General features: G+C 44.9%; 1 protein-coding gene across 1 annotated transcript in view; it reads left to right on the top strand.

Annotated features, from left to right (window-relative positions):
• Positions 1-19,567, top strand: part of FAM124A (family with sequence similarity 124 member A) — a 118,237-nt gene that overhangs the window by 32,814 nt on the left and 65,856 nt on the right. Inside the window, exon 3 of the mRNA XM_068984751.1 lies at positions 4,863-5,596. Within this exon, the coding sequence (XP_068840852.1) occupies positions 4,863-5,596 (734 nt within the window). The remainder of the gene's footprint in view (positions 1-4,862; positions 5,597-19,567) is intronic.

Below are 19,567 nucleotides of genomic sequence, written 5' to 3' on the forward strand. Positions count from 1 at the left end.
CCAATACAGTATATTAATGCATATATATGGAATTTAGGAAGACAGTAACAATGACCCTATATGTAAGACAGCAAAAAAGGGACAGATGTAAAGAACAGACTTTTGGCCTATGTAGGAAAAGGTGAGGCTGGGATGATATGAGAGAATAGCATTGAAACATGTATATTACAATATGTAAAAGATGACCAGTCAAGTTCAATGCATGAAGCAGGGCACTCAAAGCTGGTTGGGTTGTCCCAGAGGGATGGGATGGGGAGGGAGGTGGGAAGGGAGGGAGGTGGGAGGGGGATTCAGGATGGGGAGCACATGTACCCATGGCTGATTCATGTCAATGTATGGCAAAACCATCACAATATTGTAAAGTAATTAGCCTCCCATTAAAATAAATACATTTTTTAAATAATAATAAAATGAGGACTAGAGTCACACCTCTTCCTTTTGGGGTTGTTTATGAGGATTCCATGAGTTCATACATATAGAATGTTGAGAAGGTGCCAGCCCACGCTGAATGTCACTTGTGTGTTAGCCAACAACTTCACCCCACATCCATGGCCGCGTGCACACCCTGAGTATGATGGGGTCAGGATCTTATTGGGACAGTCTGATACTCTGACCACTTCTTTTCCCAAACATTCTTCCTACCCCATCTGTTCTTTCCCTCATAGAAACCATTAATAATCTTCTCAAGTGAGTGTCTTCATCCCCAAATTATTCAAAGCCCTTCTTTTCCGTTTATAGTGAGCATCCATTACTGTTTAGTGAATCACGTATCTCCACTGGTGGGTGATGAGGACACCGTGGAAAAGTGAAATAGGCATTGCCGGTGACCGTGGTGTCTCCTCCTGCCACCACTGAAGCTCCTGACTGGTGGGAAATGTCACTGGTCTGTGTTTTCACTACTTTTGCGTCAGCTACACTTCTGTTGATAGTGGTGCTCATGTTCAGTGAAACAGAAAGTAGCCAGGTGAGCAGAAGGAGCATGCACAGAAAAGACCAGAATCACCCATGAATTCTGATTGTTTTTAAAGCTGTCCAGGTGAATTTTCATCAGTTCAAATCAATATGTTGGTGTTTGGTCACTAAGTCACGTCCGATTCTTTCAATATGGGCACACACTTAAGAGGTAACTGCATGAAAGGGAATGTGGCCCAAAGATAACTGGTCCATCCTTGAGTTCAGCCCATCACCTCAGCAACATGCAGGTCCACTGCCAACAACACATCCCTCCTGGAAGTCACTGGGGCATCTCAAGCCAGCCTGGCCAAAGGAGAGCTCATCTTTCCCCACAAACCTGCCGTTCTTCCTGTTTTCTACCTCAGTTAAACATCAGTATCAGACAAGTTGCTTATGCCAGAAACATCAAGGTCAGCTCCTCTCCTGCTTTTCCTGCCCCCATCCCCAGGCCCTGGACTCCCTGTGCTTCCCAAATAGCCTAAGACTATGCCTCTTCTGTATACCCACTGACTCTGCCTGTAGCTGTAAGTATCGCTGTGTAACAACAATCCCCAAACAGTGGCTTGGGTCAGCTGATCCAGACCAAGCTCAGTTGGGTGGCTCTTACCACATGTCTTTGGGTGTCCGGTCCTGGCTGATGGCGGCCAGGCTCAGCTAGGCTGGGTCTGCTCCACATAGCTCTCATCCTCCCTTCTGGCTCCAGTGGGCTGGCCCAAGCGTGTTCTTCCCGTGGAAATGTCAGAAGCACAGGAAGGCAAGCCAAAACACATGCCACTGTTGTGTGTTTCTATTGGCCAAAGCTAGCCATATGGTCTCATTCAAAGTCAAAGGGTAGGGAATGCACTTTAACCATTTAGTGGAAGGAAGTATAAAGCCACATGGCAGAGAGAAAGGTGACAAGAGAGAATAAAGAACCAGGGCCCGTAATGTAATTTCCCACATCTTTGTTATCTCTTACTAGGCTCATCACTCATTTTCTAACTTCTTACTTTGCCTGCAGCCAACCTCCCCTGACTTGACTCCAACATCCCTTTATTAAAACTTTCACTGACCCCTTATCACTCCCAAATTGAGCTGAAGCCCTGTACAACTTGGCTCCCATCCATTTTTCCTTCTGCATCTGTTGCCGTGTTTCAGAGTTACTCACCACCCACTTCCAAATGTGCTTGTTTTTCATACTGATCTGTGCCTTCATAAACAGTCTTCCCTCTTCCTGCAGTGATCTCCCCCGCATTTGGGGTTATTGTGAGATGTTGTTGACCTATCAAAACCCAATTCACCTGGAGCCTCTTCCAGAAAGCCTTCTCAGAGGCCCTGTGGAGAAAAAAATTGCTCCTTCCTTTGTGGCATGATAGTAAATTAAAATCGCATCATGCTCATACTTAACTCGTATCAGTTTGGGAATACATGTTCAACCACAGAGAGAGAGAGAGACAGCGTGAATAATTCCACCCACCATTCAACTCCATGATCGTGGGAGTACCGAGACTTCACTTTGCTGTTACATTAGTCATCATTACATTAGTTCCAGAAGCCTCCTGTAGATGAAAGACACAGCCTACTGAGCAGGGGTCTAGTGTTTTAAATGATACAAGACTCTTATAACAGCCGTGCCGCAAGCCTTTATTTCATTTACTAGTCAACCAAAGGAACATCTATCTGGCTGTGTGGTCTTGTTGCAAGTCAGGACCTTCCAGTTCCATCTTGGAAATTCAAGGGACTTTCAGTGGTAGGTCGTCTATAGTAAATGTTTATGTCATTGTGACTTTAGAATCCTCCCGCGTCAAAGATGCTCCTGTACCGCATTTCCTATAGACTTATGTCAGATGGAATTTTAATCTTTTATGTCTGTGTTTCCCAGCTAAGTTATGAGGTTCTTATTTGTGGCTCTTGGTTCTTTATGGCCGCTGCCTGTGGCTGTGCAGGTCATATACTCTAAGGGGGCACTAGTCATGGACTGTGTAGCAGTCATGGTGCCAGCTTCCTTGTCTCCCAGTGCCTGGTACATTGTGATTGCTCAAGAAACATGTGGATGAATGAGTGAAGGACAAAGAGGCAACAACAGACTGAGCTAAATGTTCCCGAAATGGGTTTCCCAAGTGGTGCAGTGGTAAAGAATCCACCTGCTGATGCAGGAGAAGCAGGTTCAATCCCTGGGCTGGGAACATCCCCTGAAGAAGGAAATGGCAACCCATTCCAGTATTCTTGCCTGGAAAATTCCATGGACAGAGTAGCCTGGCAGGTTACAGCCCATGGGGTCACAAAGAGTTGGACACGACTGAGCTCACACACACAAATGTTCCCAAGTGAGAAATTTAAGAGTCAGGGTTCCAATGAAAATTCAGACAGGTTTTGCTCCAGCAAAATTAAGATCATGTTATCATAGGTGCCTGTGATAAAATGTACCCGTCAACCCACTTGAAACATCTTAACTACCAAGAAAATCACCTTTCATCATGTGAACCGATTGAAACAGTGGTTCCTACAAAAACATCATTCTTCTCAAATGTTCCCGACGGCATGATGGCCCTGTGCCTAACACCCTAGTGGACATTGTGAGGCATGTATGTGGAGACAGGACTAGATGCTAGATGAATCTTGCCCTCCAAGTCACAGTAGACTTAAATTTTCCTTGATTTCCCTTGGATCGTCATACAACTTAAATGAAAAGAGAGCCATTATGAGTAAGAATAGGGTTTTTATCAGGTTATCTGATAAAATATGCAGAACATTCCTTAAGTAGTGTGGCCGGCAAACTTTTCACCCCATGGGAGAAGGTTGCGAAGGCAAATAGTCAACTTCACACTTGGAATCCGATGTTCTGCTAGAGGATATGGGGAGGGGAACTGACCCACTCGGGGTGTGTGGGCTTCTGGGTGGATGTGGCCCAAGGAGGGGTCCAAAAGGCAGCATGACACCGGCAGTGATGGTCCAACTATGTGCCTCACCCCACCCCAAACCACAGGCCTAGGAAGCTCTGACAGAACATGGGGTTCACCCCTCCCCCCAGATTGTTCTTCCCTCTGTCTCCAGCAGCAAGACGATCGCCTCCTGGCCACCCCACCAGCGCAACAGTTAGCAGGATGCCTCACCAGCCAGGGCTTGATGTGTCCATTAGAGGAAGTACCTGGTGAAGAAAGGGTTCCATAAATGTTAAATGAATGAACCAAGTGATGAATAAGCCAATGAAATAAGCAAACCAAAGGAGTGCTTATAGGGAACCTTTGTGGGGGAAGGCACTACAGTAACCCTGGGAAATTCTAAATGGTGTAAGTGGATCTTCCCAACCCAGGGATGGAACCCATGTCTCTTATGTCTTCCTGCATTGGCAGGCAGGTTCTTTACTGCTAGCGCCCCCTGGGAAGCAAATGTTGTACACCTAATGCTTAATGCTCTGGTATCCTTTCCAAACACATGGAGACTTGACTGTATTGTTCAATGGAAGAAACGTTCAACCTGCTGCAGTACCACGCCAAGGTCGTCCTAATACCACGCAGCTTGGGAACCAGGGTAATAGTTTTTGAGTTTGAGGCTGCTGTTGTGTATGCCCAGCTATGTCCCTTCAGTCGTGTGTCCAACTCTTTGGCACTGTATGGACTGTAGCCCACCAGGCACCTCTGTCCATGGGAGTCTTCAGGCAAGAATACTGGAGTGGGTTGCCGTTCCCTCCTCCAGGGATCTTCCAGACCCAGGGATGGAACCTCAGTCTCTTATGTCTCCTGCATTGGCAGGCAGCTGGGTGCCCCAACACTCTATTTGCACATGAACTTGGGTTCAGAATTTCATAAGACCAAGGAGTCAGTTCAAATGGAGCTTCTGTTTCTGCCAAGACCTTGCATGTCATTGCAGGCCACCTTCATGAAGTAGTCACCCTGTGTTCTTTGGGGTTTCTTTTTGTGTGTCGCTAGGTGAGTACTCCACGGAGGAGGCGCAGGACCCTTTCCTCGTCAGCATCCACATCATCGCGGACCCAGGGGAATCCCGCCCCCTGCAGGAGGCCATCGACAAGGTCTTGGCGTGGATCCACCCGGACCTCCCGCTGTTCAGGGTCTCGGAAAGGCGGGCGTGCCGCCGGCGGAGGAGGGTCCCCAAGGCGGCACAGCCGGCGCTGGCGGTGGTGCTCTTCCTGCAGGAGGAATACGGCGAGGAGCCGATCCTGCAGCTGCACCGCACGCTGCAGCGGCCGCCCTGGCGCCACCACCACACCGAGCGCGTGCCCGGCAAGTTCCTGCCCTACCTGCCCTGCAGCCAGGACTTCTTCACGCTGGCCCCGGGGACGCCGCTCTGGGCCATACGGCCGGTGCACTACGGCAAGGAGATCGTGCGCTTCACCATCTACTGTCGCCATGACAACTACGCCGACATCCTCAAGTTCTACGAGCTGATCCTCAGGCGGAGCCCCAGCCAGAAGAAAGCGGACTTCTGCATCTTCCCCATTTTCTCCAATCTGGACGTGGACATCCAGTTTTCCCTCAAGAGACTGCCCTGTGACCAGACCCCGGTCCCCACCGACTCCTCCGTGCTGGAGTTCCGGGTCAGGGACATCGGGGAGCTGGTGCCGCTCTTGCCCAACCCTTGCAGCCCCATCAGTGAGGGGCGCTGGCAGACAGAGGACCATGACGGCAACAAGATCCTTCTGCAGGTACCTGGGAGAATGTCCGTCTGTCTGCCTGTGGCTGTCTCCCTTTGATGATAACAGAGAAACAAGTGAAATGGCTTTTTCTGAAACCCTAGCAAGTACCTGTTACAAAACAGGGAGTTAAGAAAAAGGAGGGATCAGTGACCCTCTTTCTGGCTAGAAGAGCAAGTCAAGGTGTCCATACTCTAATTAAACGGTTTTCACTTTGCTGCCGAGGTCATGTGCCCCAGGCCAGCAATAGCTGATCCCTCTAGTGCCACTGCCTGTGACAAGCATCCATCCACTAAATGCTTGGGGTTCCAGGGGATCTTGAATGAGCTGATATCCCAGGGAATTTGCTATTAAAGATTGTTTAGTCTACTCCCTCACAAGTAGGCGGTTTTTACCAATGAATTCTTCATTTCCACAAAGGAACTTCAGGAAAAGCCATCCGTGACAACTGTAAAATATGTTGACATCAGTAGAGAAGATATGTTTTCTTCTTTGCTCTGGTGCCTCCCCTACTTTCTACCCTTCACCCTTCTGCTACTGGGCATTACATTGTTGAAATTCAGTGATTACTGGGAAATGCCTTCTGGGCGTTTTAAGGAGTACTGCCATGTCTTTGGGGCTTCTGGTTCCATTAAGCATGGGAAGAGGGGAGTAAATACATAGAAGGAAATGGATGCAGTAGGCTCCTCTGTTGCTTCTGTGGTTAATGTCTTGGTTCAATTACTGGACCCCTTTCTCCTTCCATCCTTCCAGCAATCATCCCAACTCGTTAGAAGTCATTAAGTTCCACTCTTGAATTCAAAATTGAGCATATAGATTTTAAAATGTCCTTTGTATGCCCTACCTGATACATGCTTTCAAGACCCTAGCTTTCTAGAATTACTAATAACAGGTAAATCAGTTCCAGGCATATACAATTTTGTCTTTCTGAAATGCCTCTGCCTTTGGCATCTTGGTTTTCACAAACGGCTACCTGAGAGGAGAAAGCTGATAGCAAGTTAGGCGACGGCTTGAAAGATGCTGGCTGATTGTATTTACTTGAATCACAGATAAAGTTTCGTAGTTTCTGTTGCTTTTAGCGTTAAACATCAGAGGTATAATCCACATATTGCAAAATGTAGTGAGAATTTGGCACATGTCAGATACCTGGTTCAAACTATAGCTAGGCCACATTGCTCAAGTCAAAAAAGTCACCTTGACATATTTATGATTTAAAGGAAAGAGGTAATTTTCAGATTTCTCTTTGAATTATGCACATAAAATATAATATTGCTTTATTATTCACTGAACTAAATGCTATTTGTTTTCATTTTTATTTTATATTGGAGTGTAGTTGATTTACATTGTTGTGGTCATTTCAGGTATACAGCAGAGTGTTTCAGTTATACATATATCTATTCTTTTTCAGATTCTTTTTTCATAAGGTTATTATGGAGTATTAAGTGGAGTTCCTTGTGCTATACAAGCCCTTGTTGACTGTCTATTTTATATATAGTTTATGTATATGTTAATCCCAACCTTCTAGTTTATCCTCTGCCCTCCACCTTTCCTCCTCTGATAACCATGTTTGTTTTTGAAGTCTGTACATCTGCTTCTGTTTTGTAAAGAAGTTTATTTCTATAATTTTTCAGATTCCACATATAAGTGACGTTATCTTTGTCTTTGACTTACTTCACTTAGAATGTTAATCTCTAGGTCCATCCATATTGCTGCAAGTGGCGTTATTTTCATCTTTTTCATGGCTGAGTGATATTCCATCGTATATACGTGCCATACCTTCTTTATCCATTTATTTGTCAGTGGACACTTAGGTTGCTTCCATGTCTAGGCTGTTGTAAGGAGTGCTGCAGTGAACACTGGGGTATATGTATGCTTTTTTAATTATGGTTTTCTCCAGACATATGCTTAGGAATGGGATTGCTGGATCACATGGTATTTCTGTTTGTTTTTTAAGGAACCTCAGTGCTGTTCTCCTTGCCTGGAAAATCCCATGGACGGAGGAGCCTGGTAGGCTGCAGTCCATGGAGTCGTGAAGAGTCGGACGTGACTGAGTGACTTCCCTTTCACTTTTCACTTTCATGCATTGGAGAAGGCATGGCAACCCACTCCAGTGTTCTTGCCTGGAGAATCCCAGGGACAGGGGAGCCTGGTGGGCTGCCATCTATGGGGTCACACAGAGTCAGACATGACTGAAGTGATTTAGCAGCAGCAGCAGCAATGCGGTTCTCCATAGTGGTTGTACCAATTTACATTCCTACCAAGAGTGTAGGAGAGTTCCTTTTTCTCCACACCATCTCCAGCATTTATTGTTTGTAGTTTTTTTGATGCTGGCTGTTCTAGCCAATGTGAAGTGATACTTTTGTAGTTTTGATTTGCATTTCTCTAATAATTAGTGGTGTTAAACATCTTTTCATGGGTTTTTGTTTTTTTGGGTTTTTTTTGGCTATCTCTATGCTGAAGAATTGATGCTTTTGAACTGTGATTTTGGAGAAGACTCTTGAGAGTCCCTTGGACTGCAAGGAGATCCAACCAGTCCATTCTAAAAGAGATCAGTCCTGGGTGTTCATTGGAAGGACTGATGCTAAAGCTGAAACTCCAATACTTGGGCCACCTCCTGCAAAGAGTTGACTCATTGGAAAAGACTCTGATGCTGGGAGGGATTAGGGGCAGGAGGAGAAGGGGATGACAGAGGATGAGATGGTTGGATGGCATCACCGACTCAATGGACATGAGTTTGGGTGAACTCCAGGAGTTGGTGATGGACAGGGAGGCCTGGCGTGCTGCGATTCATGGGGTCACAAAGAGTCAGACACGACTAAGCAACTGAAGTGAAGTGACTGATGTTGTCTTTGGAGAAATGTCTATTTAGATCTTGTGCCTATTTTTTGATTGGGTTGTTTGTATTTTTGATATTGAACTACATGTGCTGTTTGTATATTTTAGAGATTAATCTTTTGTTGGTTGCACCATTTGCAAATAGTTTCTCCCATTCTTTGGGTTGTCTTTTTGTTTATGGTTTCCTTTGCTGTGCAAAAGCGTTTAAGTTTAATTAGGTCCCTTTGTTTATTTTTTATTTTCATTTCTATAGGCTATGGATAGAAGAAGATCCTGCTGCGAATTATGTCAAAGAGTATTCTGCCTATGTTTATCTCTAAGGGTTTTATAGAATGTGGTCTTACATTTAGGTCTTTAATCCATTTTGAGACTTTGTGTGTGTGTGTGGTGCTAGTGTTCTACTTTTATTCTTTTACATGTGACTGTTCTCCCAGCACCACTTATTGAAGACTGTCTTTTCTCCAGTGTACGTTCTTGACTTCTTTGTTACAGATTAATTGACCAAAGGTGCAGGGATTTAATTCTAGGCTTTCTGTCCTGTTCTGTTGATCTATAAGTCTGTCTTTGCACTGGTACCACAATGTCCCTAGCTTGGTAGTATAGTCTGAAGTCAGGGAGCCTGATTCCTCCAGCTCTGGTTTTCTTTCTCAAGATGACTTTGGCTCTTGAGTCTTTTGTGTTTCCATACAAAGAAGATTTTATTATTCTAGAGCTGCAAAAAACTGCCTTTGGTAATTTGATAGGGATTGCATTGAATCTGTAGACTACCTTGGGAAGTATAGTGATTTTGACAATATTGATTCTTCCAATGTAAGAACACGGTATAGCTTTCTGTCTTTCTGTGTCATCTTCCATTTCTTTCATCAGCATCTTGTAGTTTCTGGAGTACAGGTCTTTTGCCTCTGTAAGTAGGTTTATTCCTGGGTGTTTTATTCTTTTTGATGCAATGGTAAATTGGGATTGTTTCCTTAATTTTTCTTCCTGCTCTTTTGTTGTTGGTGTATGGAAATGCAAGAGATTTCTGTGTATTAATTTTGCATCCTACAACTCTACCAAATTCATATATCAGCTCCAGTAGTTTTCTGGTAGCATTTTTAGGATTTTTTGTGTGTAGTATCAAGTCATCTGCAAACAGTGACAATTTTACTTCTTTTTTCCAATTTGGACTCCTTTTATCTCTTTTTCTTCTCTGACTGCCAAAACTATGTTGAATAAAAGTGGTGAGAGTGGACATCCTCGTCTTGTTCCTGAACTTAGAGGAAAAAGTTTTTCGTGTTTGAGTATGATGTTAGCTGTGGGTTTGTCACACACACAGTTTTTGTCTTTATTATGTTGACATAGTTTTCCTCTATGCCCACTTTCTGGAGAGGTTTTAAAATAAATGGGTGTTGAATTTTTTCAGGAACTTTTTCTGCATCTGTTGAGATGATCATATGTTTTTATTCTTCAGGCTGTTAATGTGGTGTATCATACTGATTTGTGAATATTGACAACTTGCATCCTTGGGATAAATCCCAGTTTTTCATGGTGTGTTACCCTTTTAATATATTGTTGGATTCATTTTGCTAGTTATCTTGTTGAGTTTTGTGTCGATGTTCATCGGTAATATTGGCCTATAATTTTCTTTTTTGTGGTATCTGTGTTTGGTTTTGGTATCAGGGTGATGGTGGCCTCACAGAATAAGTTTGGGAGTGTTCTTCCTCTGCAATTTTTCAGAATAGGATGGGTGTTAACTGTTCTCTAAATGTTTGATAGAATCTGCCTGTGAAACCATCTGGTCCTGGACTTTTATTCACTGGGAGTTTTTTAATCACAGTTTCAATTTCAGTAGTTGTGGTTTATATTTTTAACTTTTTCCTGTTCAGTTTTGGGAAATTTGCTAAGAATTTATCCGTTTACTCTAGGTTGTCCATTTTATTGGCATATAGTTGCTTATACTAGTCTTTTATGATCCTTCATATTTCTGTATCAGTTTTATAATCTCTTTTGAAATGTGAGAAAAGTTTTCTTCTGTATTTGAAGACTGCCAATTCTTTATGCAAAACGTAATGCATTTGCATAAGTAAAAATTAATGAAAGGACTTTGTTTATACTAAAAGTCCAAAATGAATGTGATTGTTTCTGAGGGAATTTTTCCTTTTTGTGTTATTTAGAATACTTTTTTCCCCCCTCAATCCCTGTAATAATATAAATGAAAGAATGTAAGAAAGCTTGGCCTGAAACCCACTCGAAGAAACCATTGAAAGAATATTTCAAAGAAAAGTCACAGATTTAAATAGCTATACAATCTGTATGGGTACAGGCTTTTGAATTTAGAGCATCCAAGTATGCAAAGAGTAAGAGAAAAAGATTTGTATCATGGGGGTTTCAGGAATTTGGGCTTTTGTCCAACATGGCAATATGTCAAAGAGTTAAATTAATGTGGGCAGAAATGAATAATGGTTCCCTCTCACAGTTCTTGATTATGGCTGTTTGAATAGGTTACTGTTATTGCATCACTGTAGAAAGAAGCTCTCTGCTCTAGCTTGATACACCTGCCCACCTGTGTGTGTGTGTGTTAGTCGCTCCATCGTGTCCAAGTCTTTGCGACTTCAATGAACTATAGCCCATCAGGCTCCTCTGTACATGGAATTCTCCAGACAAGAATAATGAAGTGGGTGGCCATTCCCTTCTCCAGGGGGTCTTCCCAACCCAGGGATCGAACCCAGGTCTCCCACATTGCAGGCAGATTCTTTACTATCTGAGCCATCAGGGAAGTCAGACCAACTCTTTTAAGTTCATTTTAAAAGTAAAAATTTATATGCTTCAGTCTTTAGCAAATTAAGATGTTTTGGTTATGGGAGGAGGGACCCAGTAGAGAGAGCACCTTTCTTTTTTCACATTCTCCTTAGCAGTTTGGTTCCCAAGTTTCGTTTTCAACACACATGCTTTTGTTCACTTGAGTGCAGTTATTCATTGAAGACAATCTTGGTTGGGTAGTTTTTAGTTGCTTTCTTAAAATATAGGTTGCATTTCATTTCTTCATCCTGCCCCATTGACTTGACAATCCATATTTCAGAGATCTCCTTCAGTGTTTAATTCCTCTGAAGGAGAAAAGCTGAGAGGTTTGTTTCTGGGAGCTACTCAACTCTTTTAAGAATTTGGAATTATTTTTTTTGTAAAACGCACTCTTTCATCTTTTTACAGTTTCTTTACACTGTTGTATTAGTTTCTGCCGGACAGCAAAGTGAATCAGTCATTCATTTACATATATCCACTTTGCTTTTGGATTCCCCTTTCACTTAGGTCACCACAGAGCACTGAGTGGGCTTCCCAGGTGGCACTAGTGGTAAAGAACGTGCCTGCCAATGCAGGAGACAAAAGAGATGTGGGTTCAACCCCTGGGCCGGGAAGATCCCGTGGAGGAGGGCATGGTGACCCACTCCAGTATTCTTGCCTGGAGAGTCCCATGGACTGCGGAGCCTGGTGGGCTGCAGTCCATGGGGTTGCAAAGAGTCAGACACGACCAAAACAACAGCACACACGCAGAGCATTGAGTTCCCTGTCCTACACAGGAGGCTCTCGTTAGTTATCTATTTTATATATAGTAGTGTATATAAGTCAATCCCAATCTCCCAATTCATTCCACCCCCTCCCTCACCCTGGTAACCTGTAGGTTTGTTTCCTGCATTTCTGACTCAGTTTCTGGTTTGCAGATAAATTCACCTGTACCGTTTTTCTAGATTCCACATAGAAGTAATATTATATGATATTTGACTTTCTCTTTCTGCCTTCCCTCTGTATGACAATCTCTAGGTCCATCTAGGAAGTGAATCCCAGAAGATCTTGCTGCAATTCCTGTCAAAGACTGTCTCTGTTTTCCTCTAAGGCTCTTATATTTAGGTCTTACATTTAGGTCTTTAATCCATTTTGTGTTTATTTTTCTCTATAGTGTTAGGAAATGTTCTAATTTTATTCCTTTACATGTAGCTGCCTGGTTTTCCCAGCGCCACTTGTTGAAGAGACTCTTTTCTCCATTGTATATTCTTGCCTTCTTTGTCACAGATTAGGTGGCCATAGGTGTGTGGGTTTATCTCTGGACTTTCTGCCCTGCTCCATTGATCTGTATTTGCCAGGACCAAACTGTCTTCGTTACTGTAGCTTTGTCGTATAGTCTAAAGTCAGGGAGCCTGATTCCTCTGGCTCTGTTCTTCTTTGTCAAGATTGCTTTGATTATTTGGAGTCTTTTGTGTTTTTGTACAAATTGTGAAATTTTTTGTTCTAATTCTGTGAAAAACGCCCCTGGTAATTTGATAGGGATTGCACTGAATCTGTAGATTGCTTTGGATATTATAGTTATTTTCACAATATTGATTCTTGCACTCCAAGGATATGGTATATCTTTGATTTCTTTCCAGATAGTTTTCTGACTTTGTCTTTTGCCTGCTTCAGTCAGTTCAGTTCAGTTGCTCAGTTGTGTCTTTTTGCCACCCCATGGACTGCAGCACGCCAGGCCTCCCTGTCCATCACCAACTCCCAGAGCTTGCTCAAACTCATGCCCCTCGAGTCGGTGATGCCATCCAACCATCTCATCCTCTGTCGTCCCTTTCTCCTCCTACCTTCAATCTTTCCCAGCATCAGGGTCTTTTCCAATGAGTCAGTTCTTCACATCAGGTGACCAAAGTATTGGGAGTTTCAGCTTCGGCATCAGTCCTTCCAAAGACTATTCCAATGAATATTCAGGACTGATTTCCTTTAGGATGGACTGGTTGGATCTCCTTGCAGTCCAAGGGACTCTCAAGAGTCTTCTCCAACAACACAGTTCAAAAGCATCAATTTTCTCCAACACCACAGTTCAAAAGCATCGATTCCTCAGTGCTCAGCTTTCTTTGTAGTCCAACTCTCACATCCATATGTGACCACTGGAAAAACCATAGCTTTGACTCAATGGACCTTTGTTGGCAAAGTAATGTCTCTGCTTTTGAATATGCTGTCTAGGTTGGTCATAGCTTTTCTTCCAAGGAGCAAGCATCTTTTAATTTCATGCCTCCTTAGGTAGGTTTTTCCCTAGGTAATTTAATCTATTTTATGTGGTAGTAAATTGGATTGTTTCCTTAATATGTCTTTCTGATCTTTGGTTGTTAGTGTATAGAAAGTGTATATTAATTTTGTATCCCACAACTTTATTAAATTCATCGATGAACTCTAGTAATTTTCTGATGGCAACTCTAGGATTTTCTATTTATAGTATCATGTCATCTGCAAACAGTGACAGTTTTACTTATCCTTTTACAATTTGGATTCCTTTTGTTTCTTTTTCTTCTCTAATAGCCATGACAAGGACTTCCAAAACTATGCTGAATGAAAGTGGCAAGAGTGGACATCCTGATTTTATAGAAAATGCTTTCTGCTTTCACCATGGAGTATGATGTTGGCTGTTGATCTGAAGTATATGACCTTAATTATATTGAGGCAGGTTCCCTCTTATCCCACTTTTTAGAGAGTTTTTATCTTAAGTGGGTATTGAACTTTGTCATAAAACCTTTTTTTGCAGCTATTGAGATGATCATATGGTTTTTCTTCTTCAGTTTGTTGATGTGGTGTATCACACTGATTGATTTGAATATACTGAAGAGTCCTTGAATATCTGGAATAAATCCCACTTGATCAGGGTGTACAGTCCTTTTAATTTGTTGTTAGATTTGGTTTGCTAGTATTTTGTTGAGGATTTTAGTGTCTGATTAGATGGAAAGAAAGCCTTCCACCTCCTGAAGCTCACCTCTCCTTTCTTGGCATTGCCTGACTCAGTGGGGAGAGGCAGAAAGGTAGGTGGGTGGGGAATTTCCAGCCTCTGAAGTTGCCCAAGATATCTCTCTATAAAATATATCTCAGAAATTTGCGTTAATGCTTGATGATCGAAATTACAGCTTTCTGAGGCCAAGACCTGTGTTACACACACTAGAACTAACATGGTACTTTGAACATACTAGGTTCTCTTTATACATTTTCCTTACTTTTTCTTGAAGAATCATATAAATGATATATACAAGGAAAAGTGCAAATCATAAATATGTGCTTGGTGAATTTTCACAAGTTACACCTTTGCCTGAGCAACACCCAGATGAAGAAACAAAGCATAGAAAGAGGAGAGGTGGCATCTCTTTCCCCGCTCTTGGGACTCCCTTCCCTCAAATGAACATATTGATTACTCTAGATTGCACAAAGGAGTGGGGGCATATGTGAGCAAAAAGGGGGGAATATGGCCATGCTACCTGTGTTTTTTGTCTTTATAAGGAGATCCCACATTTTTTTGAAAAGACTGAGGTTGATTGACAAAGAGATAGGCCACACCAGAAGATTAATAAAGATAATTAAATAATAATAATTAAATACCAAAGAAACTTGAAATGGAGGAGAAATTTGGATAATGTTAGGAAAGTAAGGTAAACCGTCTGTGAGATCCAAGATTCATGTCATTCCCTATTTGAGAACTCTGCCGTGGAATCTGTAGCCACTAGCCACACGTGGCCATTTAAATTTAACATTGACGTTAATTAAAATAAAAAAATTCAGTTCCGCAGTCTCACTCATTTCAAGTACTCAGTAGCCCCATGGGGCTGGTGGCTACCATGCTGGGCCACACACATACAGAGCACTGCCATCATTGCAGAAAGTTTTGTTGCACAGCATTCTTCCAGAAATAGGACCCCAATTTGATTTTGAGTTCCCCAGCAGCAAAACCAGAATGGAACATCACCAGTGATGCAGTTTAGAGTCCGTGAGGCAGAAATAGATTGCACTTCAGACTGCTGACTCTGAGTCCTGGGAGCAGCATTGCCCATGCCTTCTCACGTCCATCCAGGTGTCGGTAGCCTGCCTTCAACTGTGCGTCTAGAATAACCGCACGGAGGCCTCCCAAGGCTTCCTTACATGGCACCTGCAGGGCGGGCAGGGTGCCCAGTCAGTGTAGTGCAACAAAGACACCCCGCAGAGGGAGGCTGGGCAAAACCAGGTGGTCCCCACCTGCAACTCCTGGGGACTTAACCCCAAAGGAAGGGATACACCTTCAGTCTTCCCAAAGTTGTTTCTCACAGCCAAGTTTTTGGTAGATTGTAAGTGACAGTGAATTTGGCTTGTTTATTCCTGGCCCAGTCCCTGGAGTACACCTGTTCCCATGTAGCTGGTAAAGGATGGAGTCGTTTGTCCTGTGACTCACCTGAGCTGGGTTGTGTGTTGACATCTTCTTGAGATGCTCTGAGGAGCCTGCAAAGGACACAGGCCTGAATAGTAGCCTACCACCTCCCTTAGAGGCCTACCGTGGGAGTGCCATGGGCTGGTCCACACCTTAAGAAGCAATTTGGGGTCCATCCAGACACTTAGAGGCACAGCTGAGGACTCAAAGGTCAGTTTCACCAAGAGAATGTGGCTGCAGTTTTAGGCTGGACGATGTGGAAAGGAGATCACTCCATGTCTTCGGAGAGGCAAGGGAATTTAACAGTGGTGTCCAAGTTCTTTGGAGGACTTCTTCCATAGATGGTCACTGGCTGTTCTTTGCACTCTCAGAAGGCAGAGGAGGGAACTGGCTTAAACAGAAGGTTTTGTGTATGCTAAGTCACTTCAGTCGTGTCTGACTCTGTGTGACCCCATGGACTGTAGCCCACCAGGCTCCTCTGTCCACGGGATTCTCCAGGCAAGGATACTGGAGTGGGTTGCCATGCCCTCCTCCAGGGGATCCTCCCAACCCAGGGATTGAACCTGCGTCTCTTACATCTCCTGCGTTGGCAGGCAGCTTCTCTACCACTGAGCCACCAAGATTTAAGTAACATTTGAGTGAGTGAGTGAAAGTTGCTCAGTTGTATCTGACTCTTTGCGACCCAATAGTAGCCTGCCAGGCTTCTCTGTCCATGGAATTCTCCAGGCAAGAATACTGGAGTGGGTTGCCGTGCCTTCCTCCAGGGGATCTTCCCAACCCGGGGATCAAACCTAGGTCTCCTGCATTGCAGGCGGATTCTTTACCAGCTGAACTACCAGGAAGTAAGGTTTAAAAGGCAAGAAATCCTGGCAAGCGGAATTGTTACCTTTTGAAAGAGCAGCCAGGTTCAGTCTTGAGGATTGTCTTCACTGGAGAGCTTTTAAGATTGCATCCATGCCAGTTCATTTTATCTGTCGTCTTTACGCAGAGAGGAGATTATCTAGACCATCAGTCCCTAAGTACTGGGGTCATCATTGCCCTGAGGACAGGGAGATGGGTGCTGATGAGGATGCAAATGAGAGAAAAAGTGGCCTCCAGAGACTTTAAAAAATCTTTTTAACTGTAGTAAAATACACATAACAATACACGCAACAGTGAAGTTGACCGTCTGAATCCTTTTTTAAATGTATGGTCCAGTAGTGTTACCGCACCCACGTTGTAAAACCATCACCCCTGCCCATCTCCTGAACTCTTCTCATCCTGCAGAGCTGAAGCTCTGTCCTAGTTACACAGTAACCCCTCATCCCCAGCTCTCTCTGGCTCCTGCCAACTACCATTCTGCTTCCTGTCTCTATGTGCTTGACTGCTCTAGGAATCTCATATAAGTGGGATCGGACTGTGTTTTGTCTTTTTGTGCCGGGCTTATTTCACTTTGCATAATGTCCTCAAGGGCTTTCCTGGTGGCTCAGAGGTTAAAGCGTCTGCCTGCAATGCAGGAGACCTGGGTTCGATCCCTGGGTCGGGAAGATCCCCTGGAGAAGGAAATGGCAACCCACTCCAGTATTGTTGCCTGGAGAATCCCATGGAGGGAGGAGCCTGGTGGACTACAGTCCCTGGGGTTGCAGAGTCGGGCACGACTGAGCTACTTCACTTTCTTTCTTTCACTTTCTAATGTCCTCACGGTTCATCCAAGTTGTAGCCTGTGTCAGATTCCCTTCCTTTTTAAATCTGAATACTATTCTATCATGAACATGCCACATTTAGTTTATCCATTCATCCGCTGATGGACACGTGAAATGTGTCCGCCTTTGGAATATTGTGAGTAATGCTGCTGTGAACGTGTGTGTGTGTGCAAATATCTCCTTGGGTCCCAGCTTTTACTTCTTTGGGGTTTATACCCAGACATGCAATTGCTGAGTCACATGGTGAGTCTGTGTTTAATTTTTGGAAGAAAGTAGCTTTCACATTGTTTTCTGTAGTGGCTGCACCATTTTACGCTTCCACCAGCAACACAGGAGGGTGAGACTTGTTTTTTAAGAAAGTAGAGAGGGACTGCTCTGGTGGTCCAGTGGTTAAGACTTCGCCTCCCGATGCAGGGGGTGTGGGTTCGATCCCTGGTCAGGGAGCTAAAAGCCCACGTTGCCTTGCAACCCAAAAAGGAAAACATAAAATGGAAGCAATATTGTTACAAATGCAATGAAGACTTTAAAAAATGGTCCACATTAAAAAAAAAAAATCTGAAGAAAAAAAAAAAGCAGAGAAAGACTTTGCTGTTTGTTTGGGGGTTCAGTGGTTACTTCAGTTGTGTCCAACTCTTTGCGAGCCCGCCAGGCTCCTCTGTCCATGAGATTCTCCAGGCAAGAATACTGGAGTGGGTTGCCATGCTCTCCAAAGCTTCCCATGGCCCGATGACAGCGTTTCCAGATGTTCACCAAGGCCCTTTTGTCAGCTGCTCGTCTCTCAGGCTTTACCTCTTGCTTCTTACTCCCTCTCTGCCTTCCACATTGGCCTGCTTTGTCTTCCTCAGATGCAACAAACGCTTTCCTGCCTCAGGACCTTTGCACCTACCGCCTGGGATGGTCTCCTCCAAGATCATCACCCTGTGGATTCCTTCTCATGACTCAGGTTTCAGAGAGTCTTTCCCTGCCCGCCCCACCCATACAGCCTCCTGACCAGTCACCTTACCTCCGCCCTCCCTTGCCCACTGAACAGTGAGAAGGTCCCTTTGGAGCATCAGCCAGATCAGGTGACTCCTGTGCTCGGAACCGCTGCCTGTCCCCTTCCTCGTGGAGCCGGTCTCCTCCCAGTGGCCCTTCCTGCTCTCCTCCCCTCACTGTGCCTCAGCCACCCTGCTGTCACTCTTGACCCTTCGGAACATCCTGTGTCGGTTTTGTCCCTCTGCCTGGACCCCCGCCGCCCAGCCAGCCACGTGGCTGTTCCCTCTCCCCCACCCCACCCCCAAATCAGGGCTCTGCTCGTGTACCCGCCAGTGAGCCCTTCCCTCGCCACGATGTTGAAGGGCATCTCTCTCTCCCATTCTCACGTGCAGACCCCTGACCTGCCAGCCTTTCCCCATAGCGCCATCCCGTTACAGATGTGCAGTGATCCAGTAGAGGCTTGTCTGTCTCCCTCACCAGAACCCAGGCACCCGGAGGCAGGGACTTGCCCTGTTGTGCCCACTGCTGGCTCCCCACTGGCTCTGACAGTGCCCAGCACACATCAGACACTCACGGTTGAACAGATGAACAAAGAAAAGGAGACAGAAGGGGAGAGAGGTGGGAACTTGGGCTGTTCTGGGCAGGCCCCCTGGAGGCAGCCTGAGCAGGGGAGATCCCTGGCTAGTGGTTAGAAACAGGGAGGGGAGTGACCGGGACCCAGAGGGGAGACCAGGACAGGAGGCACCCACGGAGGAGCCCTGGGGCCATGGTGTCTGCTGGTGAGCGGGCCTCCAGCACTGAATGCAGGGTCGGGGGCAAAGGACACGAGTGGATGGCCCCCTACCCCCCTAACCCCTACATCGGGTGAGAACAGTGGCTAGGCCAACAGAAGCCCCTCTTCCCTAGAGCCCCTCATCTCCCAGGGGAGGTGGGAGAGTAAGGCGTGGGCTTAGCCAGCATCTCTGGGAGGGCTAGACAGCACAGGCGACGACGTAACACTATCTACCCTACAGACTGGGTGCCTCTGCTTCCAGCTGCCAGAGATGGACACAGACCACCTCCAGTTGGTCAGCTTCTTGCCTGGGGAGGCGCCTATGCAGGAAAGAGTTTCCCCAAGAGATATTGGGTTGGCCGAAAAGTTCACTCGAGCTTTTGTACATTTTTATGGAAAACCCAAATTTGTTTGGCCAACCCAATAATAATGGTGTGACGGTGAATATCAGTTGGTTGCTTGGGAGTTGCCACGCCGTGGGTTTAGTGTATTCTAATACCTTCCTTTCCTGCACCCTCTCAGCGTGTCTACCAGCAGGGGGGACCACT

Source organism: Capricornis sumatraensis, chromosome 12 (assembly GCF_032405125.1).
Source record: "Capricornis sumatraensis isolate serow.1 chromosome 12, serow.2, whole genome shotgun sequence".
Taxonomy (NCBI): domain Eukaryota; kingdom Metazoa; phylum Chordata; class Mammalia; order Artiodactyla; family Bovidae; genus Capricornis; species Capricornis sumatraensis.